General features: G+C 43.8%; 1 protein-coding gene across 4 annotated transcripts in view; it reads right to left on the reverse strand.

The window, feature by feature from the left end:
* Nucleotides 1-27,492, reverse strand: part of LOC123999440 (ras-related protein Rab-27B-like) — a 109,288-nt gene that overhangs the window by 6,135 nt on the left and 75,661 nt on the right. For 3 of the 4 annotated variants that reach the window (XM_046305252.1, XM_046305251.1, XM_046305253.1), the window contains 3 exons: nt 8,177-8,262; nt 6,263-6,366; nt 597-720 (listed from right to left, as the gene is read on the reverse strand). In XM_046305252.1, coding sequence (XP_046161208.1) covers nt 597-720; nt 6,263-6,366; nt 8,177-8,262 — 314 coding nt within the window. Of the gene's footprint in view, nt 1-596; nt 721-774; nt 1,246-6,262; nt 6,367-8,176; nt 8,263-27,492 lie in introns of those variants that run through there. The other variant, XM_046305254.1, reaches the window with a different exon arrangement.

The following is a 27,492-nucleotide window of genomic DNA, read 5'->3' on the forward strand; positions in this document are numbered from 1 at the left end:
ATGAATATGGGACTAAATACTACACTTTTCACTACTTTAATACAGTGAATTTGTCCCCCTAAAATGGAAGGACTAAACGGTTCATCAGATATGGATGAAAATATCCTCAAATTAAAGCTGACAGTCTGCACTTTAACCTCATAGTTATTGTATCATTTCAAATCCAAAGTGCTGGAATACAGAGGCAAAATAACTAACCACGTGTCGCCGTCCCTCTACTTTTGGAGCTCACTGTCTTTGTAGACACTGTACCACTGAGGAAGTACAGCTCCCGCTCAGCCCAGTCTAAACTGTTCGCTGCTCTGGCCCCCCAATGGTGGAACAAACTCCCTCACGACGCCAGGACAGCGGAGTCAATCACCACCTTCCGGAGACACCTGAAACCCCACCTCTTTAAGGAATACCTAGGATAGGATAAGTAATCCCTCTCACCCCCCCCCTTTAAGATTTAGATGCACTATTGTAAAGTGACTGTTCCACTGGATGTCATAAGGTGAATGCACCAATTTGTAAGTCGCTCTGAATAAGAGCGTCTGCTAAATGACTTAAATGTAAATGTAAATGTAGATGACGGGGGGTAGCTCTCTCCTACTCACCCGTACTTGTCGGCTAGTTCCTTAGCCTGCTCCTCCTGCACCTCTCTCTGGTCCGCCAGGTCTGCCTTGTTGCCCACCAACACCATGTCTGGGTTCTCACAGTACGCATTGGCCTGCAGCTGGCCTGAGGACAACATAGAACAGTTAGCATTGGCCTGCAGCTAGCCTGGGGACAACATAGAACAGTTAGCATTGGCCTGCAGCTAGCCTGGGGACAACATAGAACAGTTAGCATTGGCCTGCAGCTAGCCTGGGGACAACATAGAACAGTTAGCATTGGCCTGCAGCTAGCCTGGGGACAACATGAAACAGTTAGGATTGGCCTGCAGCTAGCCTGAGGACAACAGTTAGCATTGGCCTGCAGCTAGCCTGAGGACAACATAGAACAGTTAGCATTGGCCTGCAGCTGGCCTGAGGACAACATAGAACAGTTAGCATTGGCCTGCAGCTAGCCTGGGGACAACAGTTAGCATTGGCCTGCAGCTGGCCTGAGGACAACATAGAACAGTTAGCATTGGCCTGCAGCTGACCTGAGGACAACATAGAACAGTTAGCATTGGCCTGCAGCTAGCCTGGGGACAATAGTTAGCATTGGCCTGCAGCTGGCCTGAGGACAACATGGAACAGTTAGCATTGGCCTGCAGCTGGCCTGAGGACAACATGGAACAGTTAGCATTGTGGACAAAAAAACACTAAGCACCCTTTTTCTGCCTCCCAGTCGCTCCTTTTCCTTTGGTGTCCATCTCTTTGTGAGATGTGAAGCACTGTGGGCCCTCATACTCATTACATGTGAAGCTCTGTGGGCCCTCATACTCATTACATGTGAAGCACTGTGGGCCCTCAGACTCATTACATGTGAAGCTCTGTGGGCCCTCATACTCATTACATGTGAAGCTCTGTGGGCCCTCATACTCATTACATGTGAAGCACTGTGGGCCCTCAGGCTCATTACATGTGAAGCTCTGTGGGCCCTCAGACTCATTACATGTGAAGCTCTGTGGGCCCTCAGGCTCATTACATGTGAAGCTCTGTGGGCCCTCATACTCATTACATGTGAAGCTCTGTGGGCCCTCATACTCATTACATGTGAAGCACTGTGGGCCCTCAGGCTCATTACATGTGAAGCACTGTGGGCCCTCAGACTCATTACATGTGAAGCTCTGTGGGCCCTCAGGCTCATTACATGTGAAGCTCTGTGGGCCCTCATACTCATTACATGTGAAGCACTGTGGGCCCTCAGACTCATTACATGTGAAGCACTGTGGGCCCTCATACTCATTACATGTGAAGCACTGTGGGCCCTCAGACTCATTACATGTGAAGCACTGTGGGCCCTCATACTCATTACATGTGAAGCACTGTGGGCCCTCATACTCATTACATGTGAAGCACTGTGGGCCCTCATACTCATTACATGTGAAGCACTGTGGGCCCTCATACTCATTACATGTGAAGCACTGTGGGCCCTCATACTCATTACATGTGAAGCACTGTGGGCCCTCATACTCATTACATACATGTGAAGCACTGTGGGCCCTCATACTCATTACATGTGAAGCACTGTGGGCCCTCATACTCATTACATGTGAAGCGCTGTGGGCCCTCATACTCATTACATGTAGCACTGTGGGCCCCCTTACATGTGAAGCTCATTCAGACATGTGAAGCACTGTGGGCCCTCATACTCATTACATGTGAAGCACTGTGGGCCCTCAGGCTCATTACATGTTACATGTGAAGCACTGTGGGCCCTCATACTCATTACATGTGAAGCACTGTGGGCCCTCATACTCATTACATGTGAAGCACTGTGGGCCCTCACTCATTACATGTGAAGCACTGTGGGCCCTCATACTCATTACATGTGAAGCGCTGTGGGCCCTCATACTCATTACATGTGAAGCACTGTGGGCCCTCATACTCATTACATGTGAAGCACTGTGGGCCCTCATACTCATTACATGTGAAGCACTGTGGGCCCTCATACTCATTACATGTGAAGCACTGTGGGCCCTCATACTCATTACATGTGAAGCGCTGTGGGCCCTCATACTCATTACATGTGAAGCACTGTGGGCCCTCAGACTCATTACATGTGAAGCACTGTGGGCCCTCATACTCATTACATGTGAAGCACTGTGGGCCCTCATACTCATTACATGTGAAGCGCTGTGGGCCCTCATACTCATTACATGTGAAGCACTGTGGGCCCTCACTCATTACATGTGAAGCACTGTGGGCCCTCATACTCATTACATGTGAAGCACTGTGGGCCCTCATACTCATTACATGTGAAGCACTGTGGGCCCTCATACTCATTACATGTGAAGCACTGTGGGCCCTCATACTCATTACATGTGAAGCACTGTGGGCCCTCATACTCATTACATGTGAAGCACTGTGGGCCCTCATACTCATTACATGTGAAGCGCTGTGGGCCCTCAGACTCATTACATGTGAAGCACTGTGGGCCCTCATACTCATTACATGTGAAGCACTGTGGGCCCTCATACTCATTACATGTGAAGCACTGTGGGCCCTCATACTCATTACATGTGAAGCAAATCCATATCAATCCAAATGGCTAAGTACTTATAGGTGGAACACGTTCGATTGGAGAATCATCTAATGAGTGAACATGTGGTCCATCTGAATCATCTAATGAGTGAACATGTGGTCCATCTGAATCATCTAATGAGTGAACATGTGGTCCATCTGAATCATCTAATGAGTGAACATGTGGTCCATCTGCATCATCTAATGAGTGAACATGTGGTCCATCTGAATCATCTAATGAGTGAACATGTGGTCCATCTGAATCATCTAATGAGTGAACATGTGGTCCATCTGAATCATTATTTAGAGAGTTTAAAACCAACATGTATTTGGTTTTAGCCCATATTAAGCACACATTTTATATCAGCAAGGGATTCCTGCATAGCTATAAAATCTGACTGTAGTTTTGACACAGTCAGATCAACAATCAGATCAACAGTCAGACCAACAGTCAGATCAACAGTCAGATCAACAATCAGATCAACAGTCAGATCAACAGCCAGATCAACAGTCAGATCAACAGCCAGATCAACAGTCAGATCAACAGTCAGATCAACAGCCAGGGCAACAGTCGGGGCAACAGTCAGATCAACAGTCAGATCAACAGTCAGATCAACAGTCAGATCAACAGCCGGGGCAACAGCCGGGGCAACAGTCAGATCAACAGTCAGATCAACAGTCAGATCAACAGTCAGATCAACAGTCGGGGCAACAGTCGGGGCAACAGTCGGGGCAACAGTCGGGGCAACAGTCAGATCATAGATTAAGTTTCTGATTTTTTAACAGATTGACCAATGGGGTTTATATAAATAGTGAAGAGAGCAGGTCCCAAAATGGATCCCTGTGGTACACCTTGATGTACTTCAAGAAATTCATACTTAACCCTATCAATCACGACGGCCTGAGTTCTGTCACTAAGATAATCGTGAAACCAAGAACAGGCGTCAGAACTCAGACCTATCGAGGACAACTTGTTCAATAAAATGACACGATCAACGGTATCAAAATCCTTTTGACAGGTCTAACAAACAAAGCAGAACATTTCATTTTAGTGTCTAAACTTTAGACTCTAAAGCATTGATAAGATCATTAACAACTAAAGTGGATGCTGTAATAGTGCTATGCCCAGGCCTAAACCCTGATTGGATGGTCAGGCCTAAACCCTGATTGGATGGTCAGGCCTAAACCCTGATTGGATGGTCAGGCCTAAACCCTGATTGGATGGTCAGGCCTAAACCCTGATTGGATGGTCAGACCTAAATCCTGATTGGATGGTCAGGCCTAAACCCTGATTGGATGGTCAGGCCTAAACCCTGATTGGATGGTCAGGCCTAAACCCTGATTGGATGGTCAGGCCTAAACCCTGATTGGATGGTCAGACCTAAATCCTGATTGGATGGTCAGGCCTAAACCCTGATTGGATGGTCAGGCCTAAACCCTGATTGGATGGTCAGGCCTAAATCCTGATTGGATGGTCAGGCCTAAACCCTGATTGGATGGTCAGGCCTAAACCCTGATTGGATGGTCAGGCCTAAACCCTGATTGGATGGTCAGGCCTAAACCCTGATTGGTTTACATTCCATCAGTGTGATTAGAATACAGAATGCCACAGCTGCATACTACTACCCTGACATCCTGATGAAGGCAGCTTGCTGTCAAAACGTTGGCTAATTAATAAAAGTATTGTATCAGAGTAATACAGGGTGAGGATCACTTCTTTTCAAGTGTTTTGGACCACTGGACCGGGCCTCGCTAATGCTGGACTGGGCCTCGCTAAGGCAGGACTAGGCCTCGCTAACCTCGCTAAGACTGGACTGGGCCTCGCTAAGGCTGGACTGGGCCTCGCTAATGCTGGACTGGGCCTCGCTAAGGCTGGACTGGGCCTCGCTAATGCTGGACTAGGCCTCGCTAACCTCGCTAACTCAAGTATGCGCCTCGCTTACTCAAGTATGGGACTCGTTAACTCTGGACTGGGCCTCGCTAACCTCGCTAACTCAGGTCTGGGCCTCGCTAACTCTGGACTGGGCCTCGCTAACCTCGCTAACTCAGGTCTGGGCCTTGCTAACTCTGGACTGGGCCTCGCTAACTCAGGACTGGGCCTCGCTAACTCAGGACTGGGCCCTGCTAAATTAGATCTGGGTCTCGCTAAATTAGGTCTGGGCCTCGCTAAATCTGGACTGGGCCTCGTTAACTCAGGTCTGCATTTTCCTTTCTCCCGAAAACAGTTTACTACTAACCTTTGCCTACTTCCGGTGCCCTCCCTCCAGGCCGAGCTCTAAGGATGATTACAGTATTGATTGATATTGATCCACTGAAGGACCTGTCTGCTCTTCCAATACCTCCTTAATTAAACTGTCTTCCTTTCAAATACCAGGACATCATTGTCAATAAGAATTTGTTATTAACTGGTTAAATAAAGGTCAGGGGGAAAACGTATTAAAAAAAAAAATCAATTGAATAAGCGAATTGACTGAATCCCCAACCCTGGCTTGGCCATGTTCTGTACCATGCAGGTTGAAGCATGCTGGTGTTTAGAAGAGATGTGTCTTGTAAAGTGATCTTGTGCAGCTCAGTTGCTAGAGCCAATGGTCATGGGTTTGATTTCAGCTGGGGCCAATGGTCATGGGTTTGATTTCCGCTGGGGCCAATGGTCATGGGTTTGATTTCAGCTGGGGCCAATGGTCATGGGTTTGATTTCAGCTGGGGCCAATGGTCATGGGTTTGATTTCCGCTGGGGCCAATGGTCATGGGTTTGATTTCCGCTGGGGCCAATGGTCATGGGTTTGATTTCAGCTGGGGCCAATGGTCATGGGTTTGATTTCAGCTGGGGCCAATGGTCATGGGTTCGATTTCCGTTGGGGCCACCCATAAGAAAAATGTATCCACCCCTAAATTGCCTTGGATAAATGTGTCTGCTAAATGGCACATATTATCTCAAGCCTCTGTGTGTGTGTGTGTATGTGTATGTGTGTGTGTGTGTGTGTGTGTGTGTGTGTGTGTGTGTGTGTGTGTGTGTGTGTGTGTGTGTGTGTGTGTGTGTGCGTGCGTGCGTGCGTGCGTGCGTGCGTGCGTGCGTGTGTGTGTGTGCGTGCACCTAGACCACAACATACTCATCCAGTTGCGGACGTTGAGAAAGCTCTGCTGGCTGGTGAGGTCAAACATGAGCAGGAAGCCCATGGCATCTCTGAAGAATGCTGTGGTCAGACTCCTGAACCTGGGAGGGGGTGAGAGACAACAACAGATATTTACCAACGGCGTTCCAATTTAGAACCGGGATGGTGACCCTGGTCTCCAGTTTAAAATACCACTATTTTAACCAGGTTTGTTAGTCAGGGCTGGGGAAACGTGGGACACCAATCAGCACTGGCTTAGAGAAGGTTTGAGAATGGTGATGGCGACTGTTCAATGGGTTTCTGTACAGCTGATGTAAGAAGGGCTTTATAAATCTATTTGATTTATTTGATTGAGTGATGGCGACATCAGAGTTGTGGTTTCGATTCCCACACGTGTCACGTATACTGACTATATCTCTGTCAATGGTGACAGTTCATTAATTTAGTGTCTAATACATTACCAAGATTGCCAGCTCTGCAAAGTGATTCAAGGCACAAATTCGTCATGATCTAGAGAATTTAGAGAATTGCAAATCTCATTCTGGCAGAGAGAAGGCCCGGTCAGAAATGAAATGAGTTGATGTGTGTGTGTGTGTGTGTGTGTGTGTGTGTGTGTGTGTGTGTGTGTGTGTGTGTGTGTGTGTGTGTGTGTGTGTGTGTGTGTGTGTGTGTGTGTGTGTGTGTGTGTGTGTGTGTGTGTGTGTGTGTGTGTGTGTGTGTAACATAAACATTACATAATACATACTGATGAGTCATCAAACTATGAGTCAAAGCTTGATAAATGGACTGGCAGCCTTGAATCAACCGCTGCCTCCCAGTGTGTTTATTGTCTCTGATAGCAGAACACTTCTTGAATGCATTCCAAATGACACACTATTCCCTATATAGTGTACTACTTTAGACCAGAGCCATATGGAACCCTATTCCCTATACAGTGCACTACTTTAGACCAGAGCCCTATGGAAACCTATTCCCTATATAGTGCACTACTTTAGACCAGAGCCATATGGAACCCTATTCCCTATATAGTGCACTACTTTAGACCAGAGCCCTATGGAAACCTATTCCCTATATAGTGCACTCCTTTAGACCAGAGCCATATGGAACCCTATTCCCTATATAGTGCACTACTTTAGACCAGAGCCATATGGAACCCTATTCCCTATATAGTGCACTACTTTAGACCAGAGCCCTATGGAACCCTATTCCCTATATAGTGCACTACTTTAGACCAGAGCCATATGGAACCCTATTCCCTATATAGTGCACTACTTTAGACCAGAGCCATATGGAACCCTATTCCCTATATCAGGGCTGCCCAACCCTCTTCCTGGAGATCTACTGTCCTGTGTGTTTTCAGTCCAACCCTAATTTAACACACCATATTCTACTAATTAGCTGTTCAAAAAGATCTTAACTAGCTGAATCAGATATGCTAAATTAGGGTTGGACTGAAAACCTACAGGACAGTAGATCTCCAGGAAGAGGGTTAGACTGAAAACCTACAGGACAGTAGATCTCCAGGAAGAGGGTTGGACTGAAAACCCAACGTAGCCAACTTTTCCTCCGAGAAAACGGCTTGAAATATTACCGATCAAAAGATATGACCCAGAAGACCCACAAACGCTACATTTTTTTTCACTTTCTATCTGCATTGGCAAACCACATTTTACATTCATCAAGCGTATTGCGGGTTCTTCTAAAACTAGAGCTTGAGATATACAGTAGCTGAACAAAACATCAAGCTACAAAACTGAATGGCAGCAGTGGTTTCACCAATGATTTCATGTTAAGCGAAGCTTAGGTAAGATAGGGTAGTCGTAGGAATACCCTACCTTTATAATGCATTATAGGCACATTTGTAACATTTTATAAGCTACATTTAAATGCATTAGGATGCAGTTCCAGTACCTCTCCTGTCCAGCCGTATCCCAGAGCTGGAGGTGAACTTTAAAGGTCTTCCCTGTGGTTCCATTGGGGCCCGACGCTGTGTACACCTGAAACACACACGGGCACACACAGTGTGAGAAGCACACACCGACACACACAGTGTGAGAAGCACACACCGACACACACACAGTGTGAGAAGCACACAACGACACACACACAGTGTGAGAAGCACACACCGACACACACAGTGTGAGAAGCACACACCGACACACACAGTGTGAGAAGCACACACCGACACACACACAGTGTGAGAAGCACACACCTACACACACACACAGTGTGAGAAGCACACACCGACACACACAGTGTGAGAAGCACACACCGACACACACAGTGTGAGAAGCACACACCGACACACACAGTGTGAGAAGCACACACCTACACACACACAGTGTGAGAAGCACACACCGACACACACACAGTGTGAGAAGCACACACCTACACACACAGTGTGAGAAGCACACACCTACAATAGGGACACGGGAGAATAGGAACATGGGAGAATAGGGACATGGGAGAATAGGAGCATGGGAGAATAGGAACATGGGAGAATAGGAGCATGGGAGAATAGGAGCATGGGAGAATAGGAGCATGGGAGAATAGGAGCATGGGAGAATAGGAACATGGGAGCATGGGAGAATAGGAACATGGGAGAATAGGGACATGGGAGAATAGGAACATGGGAGAATAGGAACATGGGAGAATAGGAACATGGGAGAATAGGAGCATGGGAGAATAGGAGCATGGGAGAATAGGAGCATGGGAGAATAGGAACATGGGAGAATAGGTACATGGGAGAATAGGGACATGGGAGAATAGGAACATGGGAGAATAGGAGCATGGGAGAATAGGAACATGGGAGAATAGGAGCATGGGAGAATAGGAACATGGGAGAATAGGGACATGGGAGAATAGGAACATGGGAGAATAGGTACATGGGAGAATAGGGACATGGGAGAATAGGAACATGGGAGAATAGGAGCATGGGAGAATAGGAACATGGGAGAATAGGAGCATGGGAGAATAGGAGCATGGGAGAATAGGAGCATGGGAGAATAGGAACATGGGAGAATAGGAGCATGGGAGAATAGGAACTTGGGAGAATAGGAACATGGGAGAATAGGAACATGGGAGAATAGGAGCATGGGAGAATAGGAGCATGGGAGAATAGGAACATGGGAGAATAGGAGCATGGGAGAATAGGAGCATGGGAGAATAGGAACATGGGAGAATAGGAGCATGGGAGAATAGGAACTTGGGAGAATAGGAACTTGGGAGAATAGGAACATGGGAGAATAGGAGCATGGGAGAATAGGAGCATGGGAGAATAGGGACATGGGAGAATATGAGCATGGGAGAATAGGAGCATGGGAGAATAGGAACATGGGAGAATAGGAGCATGGGAGAATAGGAACTTGGGAGAATAGGAACATGGGAGAATAGGAACATGGGAGAATAGGAGCATGGGAGAATAGGAGCATGGGAGAATAGGAGCATGGGAGAATAGGAACATGGGAGAATAGGAGCATGGGAGAATAGGAGCATGGGAGAATAGGAACATGGGAGAATAGGAGCATGGGAGAATAGGAACTTGGGAGAATAGGAACTTGGGAGAATAGGAACATGGGAGAATAGAAGCATGGGAGAATAGGAACTTGGGAGAATAGGAACATGGGAGAATAGGAACATGGGAGAATATGAGCATGGGAGAATAGGAGCATGGGAGAATAGGAACATGGGAGAATAGGAGCATGGGAGAATAGGAACTTGGGAGAATAGGAACATGGGAGAATAGGAACATGGGAGAATAGGAGCATGGGAGAATAGGAGCATGGGAGAATAGGAGCATGGGAGAATAGGAACATGGGAGAATAGGAGCATGGGAGAATAGGAACATGGGAGAATAGGAGCATGGGAGAATAGGAACTTGGGAGAATAGGAACTTGGGAGAATAGGAACATGGGAGAATAGAAGCATGGGAGAATAGGAACTTGGGAGAATAGGAACATGGGAGAATAGGAACATGGGAGAATAGTGTGCAGTGGTGAGGGAAGGAAAATCGTAAGACTAAATATTGACTAAAATTCATTTTCTTTCCATTAGCCTACTTTTGGCCCTATGAGCACTAGAGATAACATTTGCACTAGTAATAACATGCTTTAGTGACCACTAGCCCAGCATTTCCCAAACTAGGTCCTCGGGACCCCAAAATAGTGCACTTTTTTTTTACACCCCCTAACATTACACAGCTGATTGAAATAATCATAGCTTGATGATTAGTTGATTATGTTTTATTTATTTATTTATTTCACCTTTATTTAACCAGGTAGGCTAGTTGAGAACAAGTTCTCATCTACAACTGCGACCTGGCCAAGATAAAGAAAAGCAGTGTGAACAGACAGCAACACAGAGTTACACATGGAGTAAACAATAAACAAGTCAATAACACAGTAGAATGAAAGAAAAAAAAGAGTCTATATACATTGTGTGTAAAAGGCATGAGGAGGTAGGCGAATAATTACAATTTAGCAGATTAACACTGGAGTGATAAATGATCAGATGGTCATGTACAGGTAGAGATATTGGTGTGCAAAAGAGCAGAAAAGTAAATAAATAAAAACATTATGGGGATGAGGTAGGTAAATTGGGTGGGCTATTTACCGATAGACTATGTACAGCTGCAGCGATCGTTAGCTGCTCGGATAAGCAGATGTTTAAAGTTGGTGAGGGAGATAAAAGTCTCCAACTTCAGCGATTTTTGCAATTCGTTAGAATCGGCTGTGCAGTGTTAAGGCAGAAAAAAATTAAGTACACACCTTGGTACTTTATGGTACTAAACACACCTTGGTACTTTATGGTACTAAACACACCTTGGTACATTATGGTACTAAACACACCTTGGTACTTTATGGTACTAAACACACCTTGGTACATTATGGTACTAAACACACCTTGGTACTTTATGGTACTAAACACACATTGGTACTTTATGGTACTAAACACACCTTGGTACATTATGGTACTAAACACACCTTGGTACATTATGGTACTAAACACACCTTGGTACATTATGGTACTAAACACACCTTGGTACTTTATGGTACTAAACACACCTCGGTACATTATGGTACTAAACACACCTCGGTACTTTATGGTACTAAACACACCTTGGTACATTATGGTACTAAACACACCTTGGTACTTTATGGTACTAAACACACCTTGGTACTTTATGGTACTAAACACACCTTGGTACATTATGGTACTAAACACACCTTGGTACATTATGGTACTAAACACACCTTGGTACATTATGGTACTAAACACACCGTGGTACATTATGGTACTAAACACACCTTGGTACTTTATGGTACTAAACACACCTTGGTACTTTATGGTACTAAACACACCTTGGTACTTTATGGTACTAAACACACCTTGGTACTTTATGGTACTAAACACACCTTGGTACATTATGGTACTAAACACACCTTGGTACATTATGGTACTAAACACACCTTGGTACTTTATGGTACTAAACACACCTTGGTACTTTATGGTACTAAACACACCTTGGTACTTTATGGTACTAAACACACCTTGGTACTTTATGGTACTAAACACACCTTGGTACTTTATGGTACTAAACACACCTTGGGACATTATGGTACTAAACACACCTTGGTACATCATGGTACTAAACACACCTTGGTACATTATGGTACTAAACACACCTTGGAACTTTATGGTACTAAACACACCTTGGTACATTATGGTACTAAACACACCTTGATATTTTATGGTACTAAACACACCTTGGAACTTTATGGTACTAAACACACCTTGGTACTTTATGGTACTAAACACACCTTGGTACATTATGGTACTAAACACACCTTGGTATTTTATGGTACTAAACACACCTTGGTACTTTATGGTACTAAACACACCTTGGTATTTTATGGTACTAAACACACCTTGGAACTTTATGGTACTAAACACACCTTGGTACTTTATGGTACTAAACACACCTTGGTACTTTATGGTACTAAACACACCTTGGTACTTTATGGTACTAAACACACCTTGGTACGTTATGGTACTAAACACACCTTGGTACATTATGGTACTAAACACACCTTGGTACATTATGGTACTAAACACACCTTGGTACTTTATGGTACTAAACATACCTTGGTACATTATGGTACTAAACACACCTTGGTACATTATGGTACTAAACACACCTTGGTACTTTATGGTACTAAACACACCTTGGTACTTTATGGTACTAAACACACCTTGGTACTTTATGGTACTAAACACACCTTGGTACTTTATGGTACTAAACACACCTTGGTACATTATGGTACTAAACACACCTTGGTACATTATGGTACTAAACACACCTTGGTACTTTATGGTACTAAACACACCTTGGTACTTTATGGTACTAAACACACCTTGGTACTTTATGGTACTAAACACACCTTGGTACTTTATGGTACTAAACACACCTTGGTACTTTATGGTACTAAACACACCTTGGGACATTATGGTACTAAACACACCTTGGTACATCATGGTACTAAACACACCTTGGTACATTATGGTACTAAACACACCTTGGAACTTTATGGTACTAAACACACCTTGGTACATTATGGTACTAAACACACCTTGATATTTTATGGTACTAAACACACCTTGGAACTTTATGGTACTAAACACACCTTGGTACTTTATGGTACTAAACACACCTTGGTATTTTATGGTACTAAACACACCTTGGAACTTTATGGTACTAAACACACCTTGGTACTTTATGGTACTAAACACACCTTGGTACTTTATGGTACTAAACACACCTTGGTACTTTATGGTACTAAACACACCTTGGTACTTTATGGTACTAAACACACCTTGGTACGTTATGGTACTAAACACACCTTGGTACATTATGGTACTAAACACACCTTGGTACATTATGGTACTAAACACACCTTGGTATTTTATGGTACTAAACACACCTTGGTACTTTATGGTACTAAACACACCTTGGTATTTTATGGTACTAAACACACCTTGGAACTTTATGGTACTAAACACACCTTGGTACTTTATGGTACTAAACACACCTTGGTACTTTATGGTACTAAACACACCTTGGTACTTTATGGTACTAAACACACCTTGGTACTTTATGGTACTAAACACACCTTGGTACGTTATGGTACTAAACACACCTTGGTACATTATGGTACTAAACACACCTTGGTACATTATGGTACTAAACACACCTTGGTACTTTATGGTACTAAACATACCTTGGTACATTATGGTACTAAACACACCTTGGTACATCATGGTACTAAACACACCTTGGTACATTATGGTACTAAACACACCTTGGAACTTTATGGTACTAAACACACCTTGGTACATTATGGTACTAAACACACCTTGGTATTTTATGGTACTAAACACACCTTGGACCTTTATGGTACTAAACACACCTTGGTACTTTATGGTACTAAACACACCTTGGTACTTTATGGTACTAAACACACCTTGGTATTTTATGGTACTAAACACACCTTGGTACTTTATGGTACTAAACACACCTTGGTACTTTATGGTACTAAACACACCTTGGTACTTTATGGTACTAAACACACCTTGGTACTTTATGGTACTAAACACACCTTGGTGTTCCCGAGGACCAAGTTTGGGAAACCTTGCCTGAACAGTGGATGTTTTTACATGTATTTCGCATTCATGGACATTACAAAGGGATATTGTCATTTTCTTCCTCTTTGTCTAGCTGTACTACTGTCATCGGCATGGCCGATTAATTAGAGACGAGCTCAAGTTTTCATAACCATCGGTAATGTCACGATCGTCGTAGTGAGAAGACCAAAGCGCAGAATACATACTTTTAATGTAAGACGAATGAACACAGAGTACACTAAACAAACGAACAAAATAACAAGACGAACGTGACCGCTATCAACACTGAGTGCAAACATGTAACTATCACATAGACAATAACCCACAAACCAAACTGGAAAATGGCAACCTGAGTAGGATCCCCAATCAGAGACAACGATAAACAGCTGCCTCTGATTGGGATACATTATGGCCAATTACATTGTATTACATTATGGCCCATTACATTACATTACATTATGGCCCATTACATTACATTACATTATGGCCGATTACATTATATTACATTACATTGCATTACATTATGGCCAATTACATTGCATTACATTATGGCCAATTACATTGCATTACATTATGGCCGATTACATTGCATTACATTATGGCCGATTACATTGCATTACATTATGGCCGATTACATTATATTACATTACATTATGGCCGATTACATTACATTACATTATGGCCGATTACATTATATTACATTACATTATGGCCGATTACATTATATTACATTACATTATGGCCGATTACATTACATTACATTATGGCCGATTACATTACATTACATTATGGCCGATTACATTATATTACATTACATTATGGCCGATTACATTATATTACATTATGGCCGATTACATTGCATTACATTATGGCCGATTACATTATATTACATTACATTATGGCCGATTACATTATATTACATTACATTATGGCCGATTACATTACATTACATTATGGCCGATTACATTATATTACATTACATTATGGCCGATTACATTACATTACATTGTGGCCGATTACATTACATTACATTATGGCCGATTACATTACATTACATTATGGCCGATTACATTATATTACATTACATTATGGCCGATTACATTGCATTACATTATGGCCGATTACATTATATTACATTATGGCCGATTACATTATATTACATTACATTATGGCCGATTACATTATATTACATTATGGCCGATTACATTACATTACATTATGGCCGATTACATTATATTACATTACATTATGGCCGATTACATTGCATTACATTATGGCCGATTACATTATATTACATTATGGCCGATTACATTATATTACATTACATTATGGCCGATTACATTGCATTACATTATGGCCAATTACTTTGCATTACATTATGGCCCATTACATTACATTACATTACATTATGGCCGATTACATTATATTACATTACATTGCATTACATTATGGCCGATTACATTATGGCCGATTACATTGCATTACATTATGGCCGATTACATTGCATTGCATTATGGCCGATTACATTGCATTACATTATGGCCGATTACATTACATTACATTATGGCCGATTACATTACATTACATTACATTACATTGCATTACATTATGGCCGATTACATTGCATTACATTATGGCCCATTACATTACATTACATTATGGCCCATTACATTACATTACATTACATTACATTACATTATGGCCGATTATGGCCGATTACATTACATGACATTATGGCCCGATTACATTACATTACATTACATTATGGCCCGATTACATTACATTACATTATGGCCCATTACATTACATTACATTATGGCCCATTACATTACATTACATTATGGCCCATTACATTACATTACATTATGGCCATTACATTACATTACATTACATTACATTACATTACATTACATTATGTCCGATTACATTGCATTACATTACATTACATTATGTCCGATTACATTACATTACATTACATTACATTATGGCCCATTACATTACATTACATTGCATTACATTACATTACGGCCCGATTACATTGCATTACATTACATTACATTACATTACATTGCATTACATTACATTACATTATGTCCGATTACATTACATTATATTATGTCCGATTACATTGCAATCCACGAGGAGACCTCTGGGCAGGCTTGACCACCTGTTACGCGAATGCAGCGCTACAAAGGGACCTCGTGGCTGCAATGAGCCAAGGATAAGTTGCTAGCTAGCATTAAACTTATCTTATGAAAAAACAATCTTCACATAATCACTAGTTAACTACACATGATTGATGATATTACTATGTTAACTAGCTTGTCCTGCGTTGCATATAATCAATGTGGTGCATGTTAATTTATCATCAAATCTCAGCCTACTTCAACTTCGCCAAACGGGGGGTGATTTAACAAAAACACATTTGCGAAAAAAAACCCACAATCAATGCAGAAATGTACCAAACCATAAAAATCAACGCCTTTCTTAAAATCAATACACAGAAGTATATTTTTTGAAACCTGCATATTTAGTTAAATGAAATGCGTGTTAGCAGGCAATATTAACAGGGCAAATTGTGTCACTTCTCTTGCGTTCTGTGCAAGCAGAGTCAGGGTATATGCAGCAGTTTGGGCCGCCTGGCTCGTTGCGAACTGTGTGAAGACCATTTCTTCCTAACAAAAACCGTAATTAATTTGCCCGAAATTTACATAATTATGACATAACATTGAAGGTTGTACAAAGTAACAGGAATATTTAGACTTATGGATGCCACCCGTTAGATAAAATACGGAACAGTTCCGTATTTCACTGAAAGAATAAATGTTTTGTTTTTGAAATGATAGTTTCCTGATTTGACCATATTAATCACCTAAGGCTCGTATTTCTGTTTGTTTATTACATTATAATTAAGTCTATGATTTGATATTTGATAGGGCAGTCTGACTGAGCGGTGGTAGGCAGCAGCAGGCTCGTAAGCATTCATTCAAACAGAACTTTACTGCATTTGCCAGCAGCTCTCCACTGTGCTTCAAGCTTTGCGCTGTTTATGACTTCAAGCCTATCAACTCCCGAGATTAGGCTGGCAATACTAGTGCCTATAAGAACATCCAATAGTCAAAGGTATATGAAATACAAATGGTATAGAGAGAAATAGTCCTATAATAACTACAACCTAAAACTTCTTACCTGTGAATATTGAAGACTCGTGTTAAAAGGAACCAACAGCTTTCATATGTTCTCATGTTCTGAGCAAGTAATCGGCCATAATGTAATGTAATGTAATGGGCCATAATGTAATGTAATGTAATCGGCCATAATGTAATGCAATGTAATCGGCCATAATGTAATGCAATGTAATCGGCCATAATGTAATGCTTTTTTACATGACATATTTACATTACATTACATTTAAGTCATTTAGCAGACGCTCTTATCCAGAGCGACTTACAAATTGGTGCATTCACCTTATGACATCCAGTGGAACAGCCACTTTACAATAGTGCATCTAAATATTTTAAGGGGGGTGAGAAGGATTACTTTATCCTATCCTAGGTATTCCTTAAAGAGGTGGGGTTTCAGGTGTCTCCGGAAGGTGGTGATTGACTCCGCTGTCCTGGCGTCGTGAGGGAGTTTGTTCCACCATTGGGGAGCCAGAGCAGCGAACAGTTTTGACTGGGCTGAGCGGGAACTGTACTTCCTCAGTGGTAGGGAGGCGAGCAAGCCAGAGGTGGATGAACGCAGTGCCCTTATTTGGGTGTAGGGCCTGATCAGAGCCTGGAGGTACTGAGGTGCCGTTCCCCTCACAGCTCCGTAGGCAAGCACCATGGTCTTGTAGCGGATGCGAGCTTCAACTGGAAGCCAGTGGAGAGAGCGGAGGAGCGGGGTGACGTGAGAGAACTTGGGAAGGTTGAACACTAGACGGGCTGCGGCGTTCTGGATGAGTTGTAGGGGTTTAATGGCACATATTGCAATTTTACTTTCTTCTACAACACTTTGTTTTTGCACTATTTAAACCAAATTGAACATGTTTCATTATTTATTTGAGACTAAATTGATTTTATTTATGTATTATATAAAGTTAAAACAAAAGTGTTCATTGTTCATTCAATATTGTTGTAATTGTCATTATTGCAAAAATAGCAATAAATGTCAGCCGATTAATCCGAATCGGCTTTTTTAATTCTCCAATAATCGGTATCGGCGTTGAAAAATCATAATCGGTCGACCTCTAATTATAACCCATGTGCTGTGGTCCGTGTCTGTCTGCAGGAGATGCATCAATGAGCTATCATCAAGCCATCACTGAGGTACTGTAAAAGCAGCGTCATTATCCACTTTACTTTACAGATTACGTCTCATTGGCTGTCCTACTGGTTGATGTATACCAGATTACATCTCATTGGCTGTCCTACTGGTTGATGTATACCAGATTACATCTCATTGGCTGTCCTACTGGTTGATGTATACCAGATTACGTCTCATTGGCTGTCCTACTGGTTGATGTATACCAGATTACGTCTCATTGGCTGTCCTACTGGTTGATGTATACCAGATTACGTCTCATTGGCTGTCCTACTGGTTGATCTACCCTTCCCCTCCTCTCAGAGGTTAATCCTCTCCCATTAATTCAACTATAGAGCTCCCCTTCCTCTCCTCTCCATCTCTAAACAGCCCAGTACCTCAGTTTAACACGGATGAATCTAAGAGAAAGCGACTGGCTGCAAACCGATTCTCCACCCTCCCTGCCCTAAAACAGCAACCTCTCGTTTTGAAAAAGGCATAGATATGTCAGAAACATTTATTATACTGTCGAAATTGACTATAAAATGGAAATAGGATAATTCTGGTCATGAAGTCAGTCTCGTCCAAAAATTAGATTTGTGAGATAGGAAAAAATGTTATGCAACGTAATGAAGAGTACCGTAACGTAATGAAGAGTACCGTAATGTAATGAAGAGTACCGTAATGAAGAGTACCATAATGTAATGAAGAGTACCGTAATGTAATGAAGAGTACCGTAATGAAGAGTACTGTAATGTAATGAAGAGTACCGTAATGAAATGAAGAGTACCGTAATGTAATGAAGAGTACCGTAATGAAGAGTACTGTAATGTAATGAAGAGTACCGTAATGAAGAGTACCATAATGTAATGAAGAGTACCGTAACGAAGAGTACCGTAATGTAATGAAGAGTACCATCACGTAATGAAGAGTACCAACACGTAATGAAGAGTACCGCAATGAAGAGTACCGTAATGAAGAGTACCATAATGTAATGAAGAGTACCGTAATGTAATGAAGAGTACCGTAATGAAGAGTACCGTAATGTAATGAAGAGTACCGTAATGTAATGAAGAGTACCGTAATGAAGAGTACCGTAATGTAATGAAGAGTACCGTAATGTAATGAAGAGTACCGTAATGAAGAGTACCGTAATGAAGAGTACCGTAATGTAATGAAGAGTACCGTAATGTAATGAAGAGTACCGTAATGAAGAGTACCGTAATGTAATGAAGAGTACCGTAATGTAATGAAGAGTACCGTAATGAAGACTACCGTAATGAAGAGTACCGTAATGTAATGAAGAGTACCATAACGTAATGAAGAGTACCGTAATGTAATGAAGAGTACCGTAATGAAGAGTACCGTAATGTAATGAAGAGTACCGTAATGAAGAGTATCGTAATGAAGAGTACCGTAATGTAATGAAGAGTACCGTAATGAAGAGTACCGTAATGTAATGAAGAGTACCATACCGTAATGAAGAGTACCGTAATGTAATGAAGAGTACCGTAATGTAATGAAGAGTACCGTAATGAAGAGTACTGTAATGTAATGAAGAGTACCGTAATGAAGAGTACCATAATGTAATGAAGAGTACCGTAACGAAGAGTACCGTAATGTAATGAAGAGTACCATCACGTAATGAAGAGTACCAACACGTAATGAAGAGTACCGCAATGAAGAGTACCGTAATGAAGAGTACCATAATGTAATGAAGAGTACCGTAATGTAATGAAGAGTACCGTAATGAAGAGTACCGTAATGTAATGAAGAGTACCGTAATGTAATGAAGAGTACCGTAATGAAGAGTACCGTAATGTAATGAAGAGTACCGTAATGTAATGAAGAGTACCGTAATGAAGAGTACCGTAATGTAATGAAGAGTACCGTAATGTAATGAAGAGTACCGTAATGAAGAGTACCGTAATGTAATGAAGAGTACCGTAATGTAATGAAGAGTACCGTAATGAAGACTACCGTAATGAAGAGTACCGTAATGTAATGAAGAGTACCATAACGTAATGAAGAGTACCGTAATGTAATGAAGAGTACCGTAATGAAGAGTACCGTAATGTAATGAAGAGTACCGTAATGAAGAGTATCGTAATGAAGAGTACCGTAATGTAATGAAGAGTACCGTAATGAAGAGTACCGTAATGTAATGAAGAGTACCATACCGTAATGAAGAGTACCGTAATGTAATGAAGAGTACCGTAATGTAATGAAGAGTACCGTAATGAAGAGTACTGTAATGAAGAGTACCGTAATGAAGAGTACCGTAATGAAGAGTACTGTAATGAAGACTACTGTAATGAAGAGTACCGTAATGTAATGAAGAGTACCGTAATGAAGAGTACCGTAATGTAATGAAGAGTACCATACCGTAATGAAGAGTACCGTAATGTAATGAAGAGTACCGTAATGTAATGAAGAGTACCGTAATGAAGAGTACTGTAATGAAGAGTACCGTAATGAAGAGTACCGTAATGAAGAGTACTGTAATGAAGACTACTGTAATGAAGAGTACTGTAATGTAATGAAGAGTACTGTAATGAAGAGTACTGTAATGTAATGAAGAGTACCGTAATGAAGAGTACTGTAATGAAGAGTACCATAATCTAATGAAGAGTACTGTAATGAAGAGTACCGTAATGAAGAGTACTGTAATGAAGACTACTGTAATGAAGTGTACTGTAATGTAATGAAGAGTACTGTAATGAAGAGTACTGTACTGTAATGAAGAGTACTGTAATGAAGGGTACTGTAATGAAGAGTACCGTAACTCAATGAAGAGTACCGTAACATATTGAAGAGTAACATGCCTTAATGAAGAGTACCGTAACATAATGAAGAATACCGTAATGAAGAGTACCGTAACTTAATGAAGAGTACCGTAACATAATGAAGAGTACCGTAATGAAGAGTACCGTAACATAATGAAGAGTACCGTAATGAAGAGTACCATAACTTAATGAAGAGTACCGTAACATAATGAAGAGTACCGTAATGAAGAGTACCGTAACTTAATGAAGAGTACCGTAACATAATGAAGAGTACCGTAATGAAGTGTACCGTAACATAATGAAGAGTACCGTAATAAAGAGTACCATAACTTAATGAAGAGTACCGTAATGAAGGGTACCGTAACTTAATGAAGAGTACCGTAATGAAGAGTACCGTAACATAATGAAGAGTACCGTAATGAAGAGTACCGTAACATAATGAAGAGTACCGTAATGAAGAGTACCATAACTTAATGAAGAGTACCGTAATGAAGAGTACCGTAACTTAATGAAGAGTACCGTAACTTAATGAAGAGTACCGTAATGAAGAGTACCGTAACGTAATGAAGAGTACCGTAACTTAATGAAGAGTACCGTAACATAATGAAGAGTACCGTAATGAAGAGTACCGTAATGTAATGAAGAGTACCGTAATGAAGAGTACCGTAATGAAGAGTACTGTAATGAAGAGTACCGTAATGAAGAGTACCGTAATGAAGAGTACCGTAATGAAGAGTACCGTAACTTAATGAAGAGTACTGTAATGAAGAGTACCGTAACATAATGAAGAGTACCATAATGCAGAGTACCGTAATGAAGAGTAACGTAACGTAATGAAGAGTACCGTAACATAATGAAGAGTACCGTAACATAATGAAGAGTACCGTAATGAAGAGTACCGTAATGTAATGAAGAGTACCGTAATGAAGACTACTGTAATGAAGAGTACCATAATGTAATGAAGAGTACCGTAATGAATAGTACTGTAATGAAGAGTACCGTAATGTAATGAAGAGTACCGTAATGAAGAGTACCGTAATGTAATGAAGAGTACCGTAATGAAGAGTACCGTAATGAAGAGTACCATAATGTAATGAAGAGTACCCTCTGTAGTCTGTAGCCTCTAATCTGTAGCCTCTAACCTGTAGCCTCTAGCCTGTAGTCTGTAGCCTGTAGTCTGTATCCTGTAGTCTGTATCCTGTAGCCTGTAGTCTGTAGTCTGTTGCCTTTAGCCTGTAGTCTGTAGCCTGTAGTCTGTAGCCTGTAGCCTGCAGCCTGTGGCCTGAAGCCTGGTGCCTGAAGCCTGGTGCCTCTAGCCTGAAGCCTGGTGCCTCTAGCCTGAAGCCTGGTGCCTATAGCCTGAAGCCTGGTGCCTGAAGCCTAGTGCCTCTAGCCTGAAGCCTGGTGCCTGAAGCCTGGTGCCTCTAGCCTGAAGCCTGGTGCCTCTAGCCTGAAGCCTGGTGCCTCTAGCCTGAAGCCTGGTGCCTCTAGCCTGAAGCCTGGTGCCTCTAGCCTGAAGCCTGGTGCCTGAAGCCTGGTGCCTCTAGCCTGAAGCCTGGTGCCTGAAGCCTGGTGCCTCTAGCCTGAAGCCTGGTGCCTCTAGCCTGAAGCCTGGTGCCTCTAGCCTGAAGCCTGGTGCCTCTAGCCTGAAGCCTGGTGCCACTAGCCTGAAGCCTGGTGCCTCTAGCCTGAAGCCTGGTGCCTCTAGCCTGAAGCCTGGTGCCTCTAGCCTGAAGCCTGGTGCCTCTAGCCTGAAGCCTGGTGCCTGAAGCCTGGTGCCTCTAGCCTGAAGCCTGGTGCCTCTAGCCTGAAGCCTGGTGCCTCTAGCCTGAAGCCTGGTGCCACTAGCCTGAAGCCTGGTGCCTCTAGCCTGAAGCCTGGTGCCTCTAGCCTGAAGCCTGGTGCCTCTAGCCTGAAGCCTGGTGCCTCTAGCCTGAAGCCTGGTGCCTCTAGCCCGAAGCCTGGTGCCACTAGCCTGAAGCCGGTACCCTGAAGCCGGTACCCTGAAGCCTGTTCCTAGTAGCTGATGTTGTCAGCTCAGCAACCATGAATTCTAAAATACACCGTGGATAGTGGAATGAGGCTGATCAAAATGAGCAACTGTAGGAAAGTATGTGAATTCTATTATGCTTACTGTATGAAATTAAAGTGAGCATTCAGACCGGCCTTACTGATTGAGCTATTCAGACCAGCCTTACTAACTGAGCTATTCAGACCAGCCTTACAGACTGAACTATTCATTTTACATTACATTTAAGTCATTTAGCAGACGCTCTTATCCAGAGCGACTTACAAATTGGTGCATTCACCTTATGACATCCAGTGGAACAGTCACTTTACAATAGTGCATCTAAATCTTAAAGGGGGGGGGTGAGAGGGATTACTTATCCTATCCTAGGTATTCCTTAAAGAGGTGGGGTTTCAGGTGTCTCCGGAAGGTGGTGATTGACTCCGCTGTCCTGGCGTCGTGAGGGAGTTTGTTCCACCATTGGGGGGCCAGAGCAGCGAACAGTTTTGACTGGGCTGAGCGGGAGCTGTACTTCCTCAGTGGTAGGGAGGCGAGCAGGCCAGAGGTGGATGAACGCAGTGCCCTTGTTTGGGTGTAGGGCCTGATCAGAGCCTGGAGGTACTGAGGTGCCGTTCCCCTCACAGCTCCGTAGGCAAGCACCATGGTCTTGTAGCGGATGCGAGCTTCAACTGGAAGCCAGTGGAGAGAGCGGAGGAGCGGGGTGACGTGAGAGAACTTGGGAAGGTTGAACACCAGACGGGCTGCGGCGTTCTGGATGAGTTGTAGGGGTTTAATGGCACAGGCAGGGAGCCCTGCCAACAGCGAGTTGCAGTAATCCAGACGGGAGATGACAAGTGCCTGGATTAGGACCTGCGCCGCTTCCTGTGTGAGGCAGGGTCGTACTCTGCGGATGTTGTAGAGCATGAACCTACAGGAACGGGCCACCGCCTTGATGTTAGTTGAGAACGACAGGGTGTTGTCCAGGATCACGCCAAGGTTCTTAGCGCTCTGGGAGGAGGACACAATGGAGTTGTCAACCGTGATGGCGAGATCATGGAACGGGCAGTCCTTCCCGGGAGGAAGAGCAGCTCCGTCTTGCCGAGGTTCAGCTTGAGGTGGTGATCCGTCATCCACACTGATATGTCTGCCAGACATGCAGAGATGCGATTCGCCACCTGGTCATCAGAAGGGGGAAAGGAGAAGATTAATTTTGTGTCGTCTGCATAGCAATGATAGGAGAGACCATGTGAGGTTATGACAGAGCCAAGTGACTTGGTGTATAGCGAGAATAGGAGAGGGCCTAGAACAGAGCCCTGGGGGACACCAGTGGTGAGAGCGCGTGGTGAGGAGACAGATTCTCGCCACGCCACCTGGTAGGAGCGACCTGTCAGGTAGGACGCAATCCAAGCGTGGGCTGCGCCGGAGATGCCCAACTCGGAGAGGGTGGAGAGGAGGATCTGATGGTTCACAGTATCGAAGGCAGCCGATAGATCTAGAAGGATGAGAGCAGAGGAGAGAGAGTTAGCTTTAGCAGTGCGGAGCGCCTCCGTGATACAGAGGAGAGCAGTCTCAGTTGAATGACTAGTCTTGAAACCTGACTGATTTGGATCAAGAAGGTCATTCAGAGAGAGATAGCGGGAGAGCTGGCCAAGGACGGCACGTTCAAGAGTTTTGGAGAGAAAAGAAAGAAGGGATACTGGTCTGTAGTTGTTGACATCGGAGGGATCGAGTGTAGGTTTTTTCAGAAGGGGTGCAACTCTCGCTCTCTTGAAGACGGAAGGGACGTAGCCAGCGGTCAGGGATGAGTTGATGAGCGAGGTGAGGTAAGGGAGAAGGTCTCCGGAAATGGTCTGGAGAAGAGAGGAGGGGATAGGGTCAAGCGGGCAGGTTGTTGGGCGGCCGGCCGTCACAAGACGCGAGATTTCATCTGGAGAGAGAGGGGAGAAAGAGGTCAGAGCACAGGGTAGGGCAGTGTGAGCAGAACCAGCGGTGTCGTTTGACTTAGCAAACGAGGATCGGATGTCGTCGACCTTCTTTTCAAAATGGTTGACGAAGTCATCTGCAGAGAGGGAGGAGAGGGGGAGGGGGAGGAGGATTCAGGAGGGAGGAGAAGGTGGCAAAGAGCTTCCTAGGGTTAGAGGCAGATGCTTGGAATTTAGAGTGGTAGAAAGTGGCTTTAGCAGCATAGACAGAGGAGGAAAATGTAGAGAGGAGGGAGTGAAAGGATGCCAGGTCCGCAGGGAGGCGAGTTTTCCTCCATTTCCGCTCGGCTGCCCGGAGCCCTGTTCTGTGAGCTCGCAATGAGTCATCGAGCCACGGAGCGGGAGGGGAGGACCGAGCCGGCCTGGAGGATAGGGGACATAGAGAGTCAAAGGATGCAGAGAGGGAGGAGAGGAGGCTTGAGGAGGCAGAATCAGGAGATAGGTTGGAGAAGGTTTGAGCAGAGGGAAGAGATGATAGGATGGAAGAGGAGAGAGTAGCGGGGGAGAGAGAGCGAAGGTTGGGACGGCGCGATACCATCCGAGTAGGGGCAGTGTGGGAGGTGTTGGATGAGAGCGAGAGGGAAAAGGATACAAGGTAGTGGTCGGAGACTTGGAGGGGAGTTGCAATGAGGTTAGTGGAAGAACAGCATCTAGTAAAGATGAGGTCGAGCGTATTGCCTGCCTTGTGAGTAGGGGGGGAAGGTGAGAGGGTGAGGTCAAAAGAGGAGAGGAGTGGAAAGAAAGAGGCAGAGAGGAATGAGTCAAAGGTAGACGTGGGGAGGTTAAAGTCGCCCAGAACTGGGAGAGGTGAGCCGTCCTCAGGAAAGGAGCTTATCAAGGCATCAAGCTCATTGATGAACTCTCCGAGGGAACCTGGAGGGCGATAAATGATAAGGATGTTAAGCTTGAAAGGGCTGGTAACTGTGACAGCATGGAATTCAAATGAGGCGATAGACAGATGGGTAAGGGGAGAAAGAGAGAATGACCACTTGGGAGAGATGAGGATCCCGGTGCCACCACCCCGCTGACCAGAAGCTCTCGGGGTGTGCGAGAACACGTGGGCGGACGAAGAGGGAGCAGTAGGAGTAGCAGTGTTGTCTGTGGTGATCCATGTTTCCGTCAGTGCCAAGAAGTCGAGGGACTGGAGGGAGGCATAGGCTGAGATGAACTCTGCCTTGTTGGCCGCAGATCGGCAGTTCCAGAGGCTACCGGAGACCTGGAACTCCACGTGGGTCGTGCGCGCTGGGACCACCAGATTAGGGTGGCCGCGGCCACGCGTTGTGGAGCGTTTGTATGGTCTGTGCAGAGAGGAGAGAACAGGGATAGACAGACACATAGTTGACAGGCTACAGATGAGGCTACGCTAATGCAAAGGAGATTGGAATGACAAGTGGACTACACGTCTCGAATATTCAGAAAGTTAAGCTTACGTAGCAAGAATCTTATTGACTAAAATTATTAAAATGATACAGTACTGCTGAAGTAGGCTAGCTGGCAGTGGGTGCGTTGTTGACACTACACTAATCAAGTCGTTCCGTTGAGTGTAATAGTTTCGACAGTGCTGCTATTCGGGGGCTAGCTGGCTAGCTAGCAGTGTTGATTACGTTACGTTGCGTTAAAAGAACGACAATAGCTGAGATATTCAGACCAGCCTTACTGACTGAGCTATTCAGACCAGCCTTACTGACTGAACTATTCAGACCAGCCTTACTGATTGAGCTATTCAGACCAGCCTTACTGATTGAGCTATTCAGACCAGCCTTACTGATTGAGCTATTCAGACCAGCCTTAATGATTGAGCTATTCAGACCAGCCTTACTGACTGAGCTATTCAGACCAGCCTTACTGACTGAACTATTTAGACCAGCCTTAGTGATTGAGCTATTCAGACCAGCCTTACTGACTGAACTATTCAGACCAGCCTTACTGACTGAACTATTCAGACCAGCCTTACTGACTGAGCTATTCAGACCAGCCTTACTGACTGAACTATTTAGACCAGCCTTAGTGATTGAGCTATTCAGACCAGCCTTACTGACTGAGCTATTCAGACCAGCCTTACTGACTGAACTATTCAGACCAGCCTTACTGACTGAGCTATTCAGACCAGCCTTAGTGACTGAGCTATTCAGACCAGCCTTACTGACTGAGCTATTCAGACCAGCCTTAGTGACTGAACTATTTAGACCAGCCTTACTAACTGAGCTATTCAGACCAGCCTTAGTGACTGAGCTATTCAGACCAGCCTTACTGACTGAACTATTCAGACCAGCCTTACTGACTGAACTATTCAAACCAGCCTTACTGATTGAACTATTCAGACCAGCCTTACTGACTGAACTAAACCAGCCACTGATTGAACTATTCAGACCAGCTCTTTACTTTTGTTGACAGAGGAAGGAAGGAAGGAAGGAAGGAAGGAAGGAAGGAACTTTTGTTGACAGAGGAAGGAAGGAAGGAAGGAAGGAAGGAAAGGAGGATACACAC

The sequence above is a fragment of the Oncorhynchus gorbuscha genome, linkage group LG16 (genome assembly GCF_021184085.1).
Source record: "Oncorhynchus gorbuscha isolate QuinsamMale2020 ecotype Even-year linkage group LG16, OgorEven_v1.0, whole genome shotgun sequence".
Lineage (NCBI taxonomy): Eukaryota > Metazoa > Chordata > Actinopteri > Salmoniformes > Salmonidae > Oncorhynchus > Oncorhynchus gorbuscha.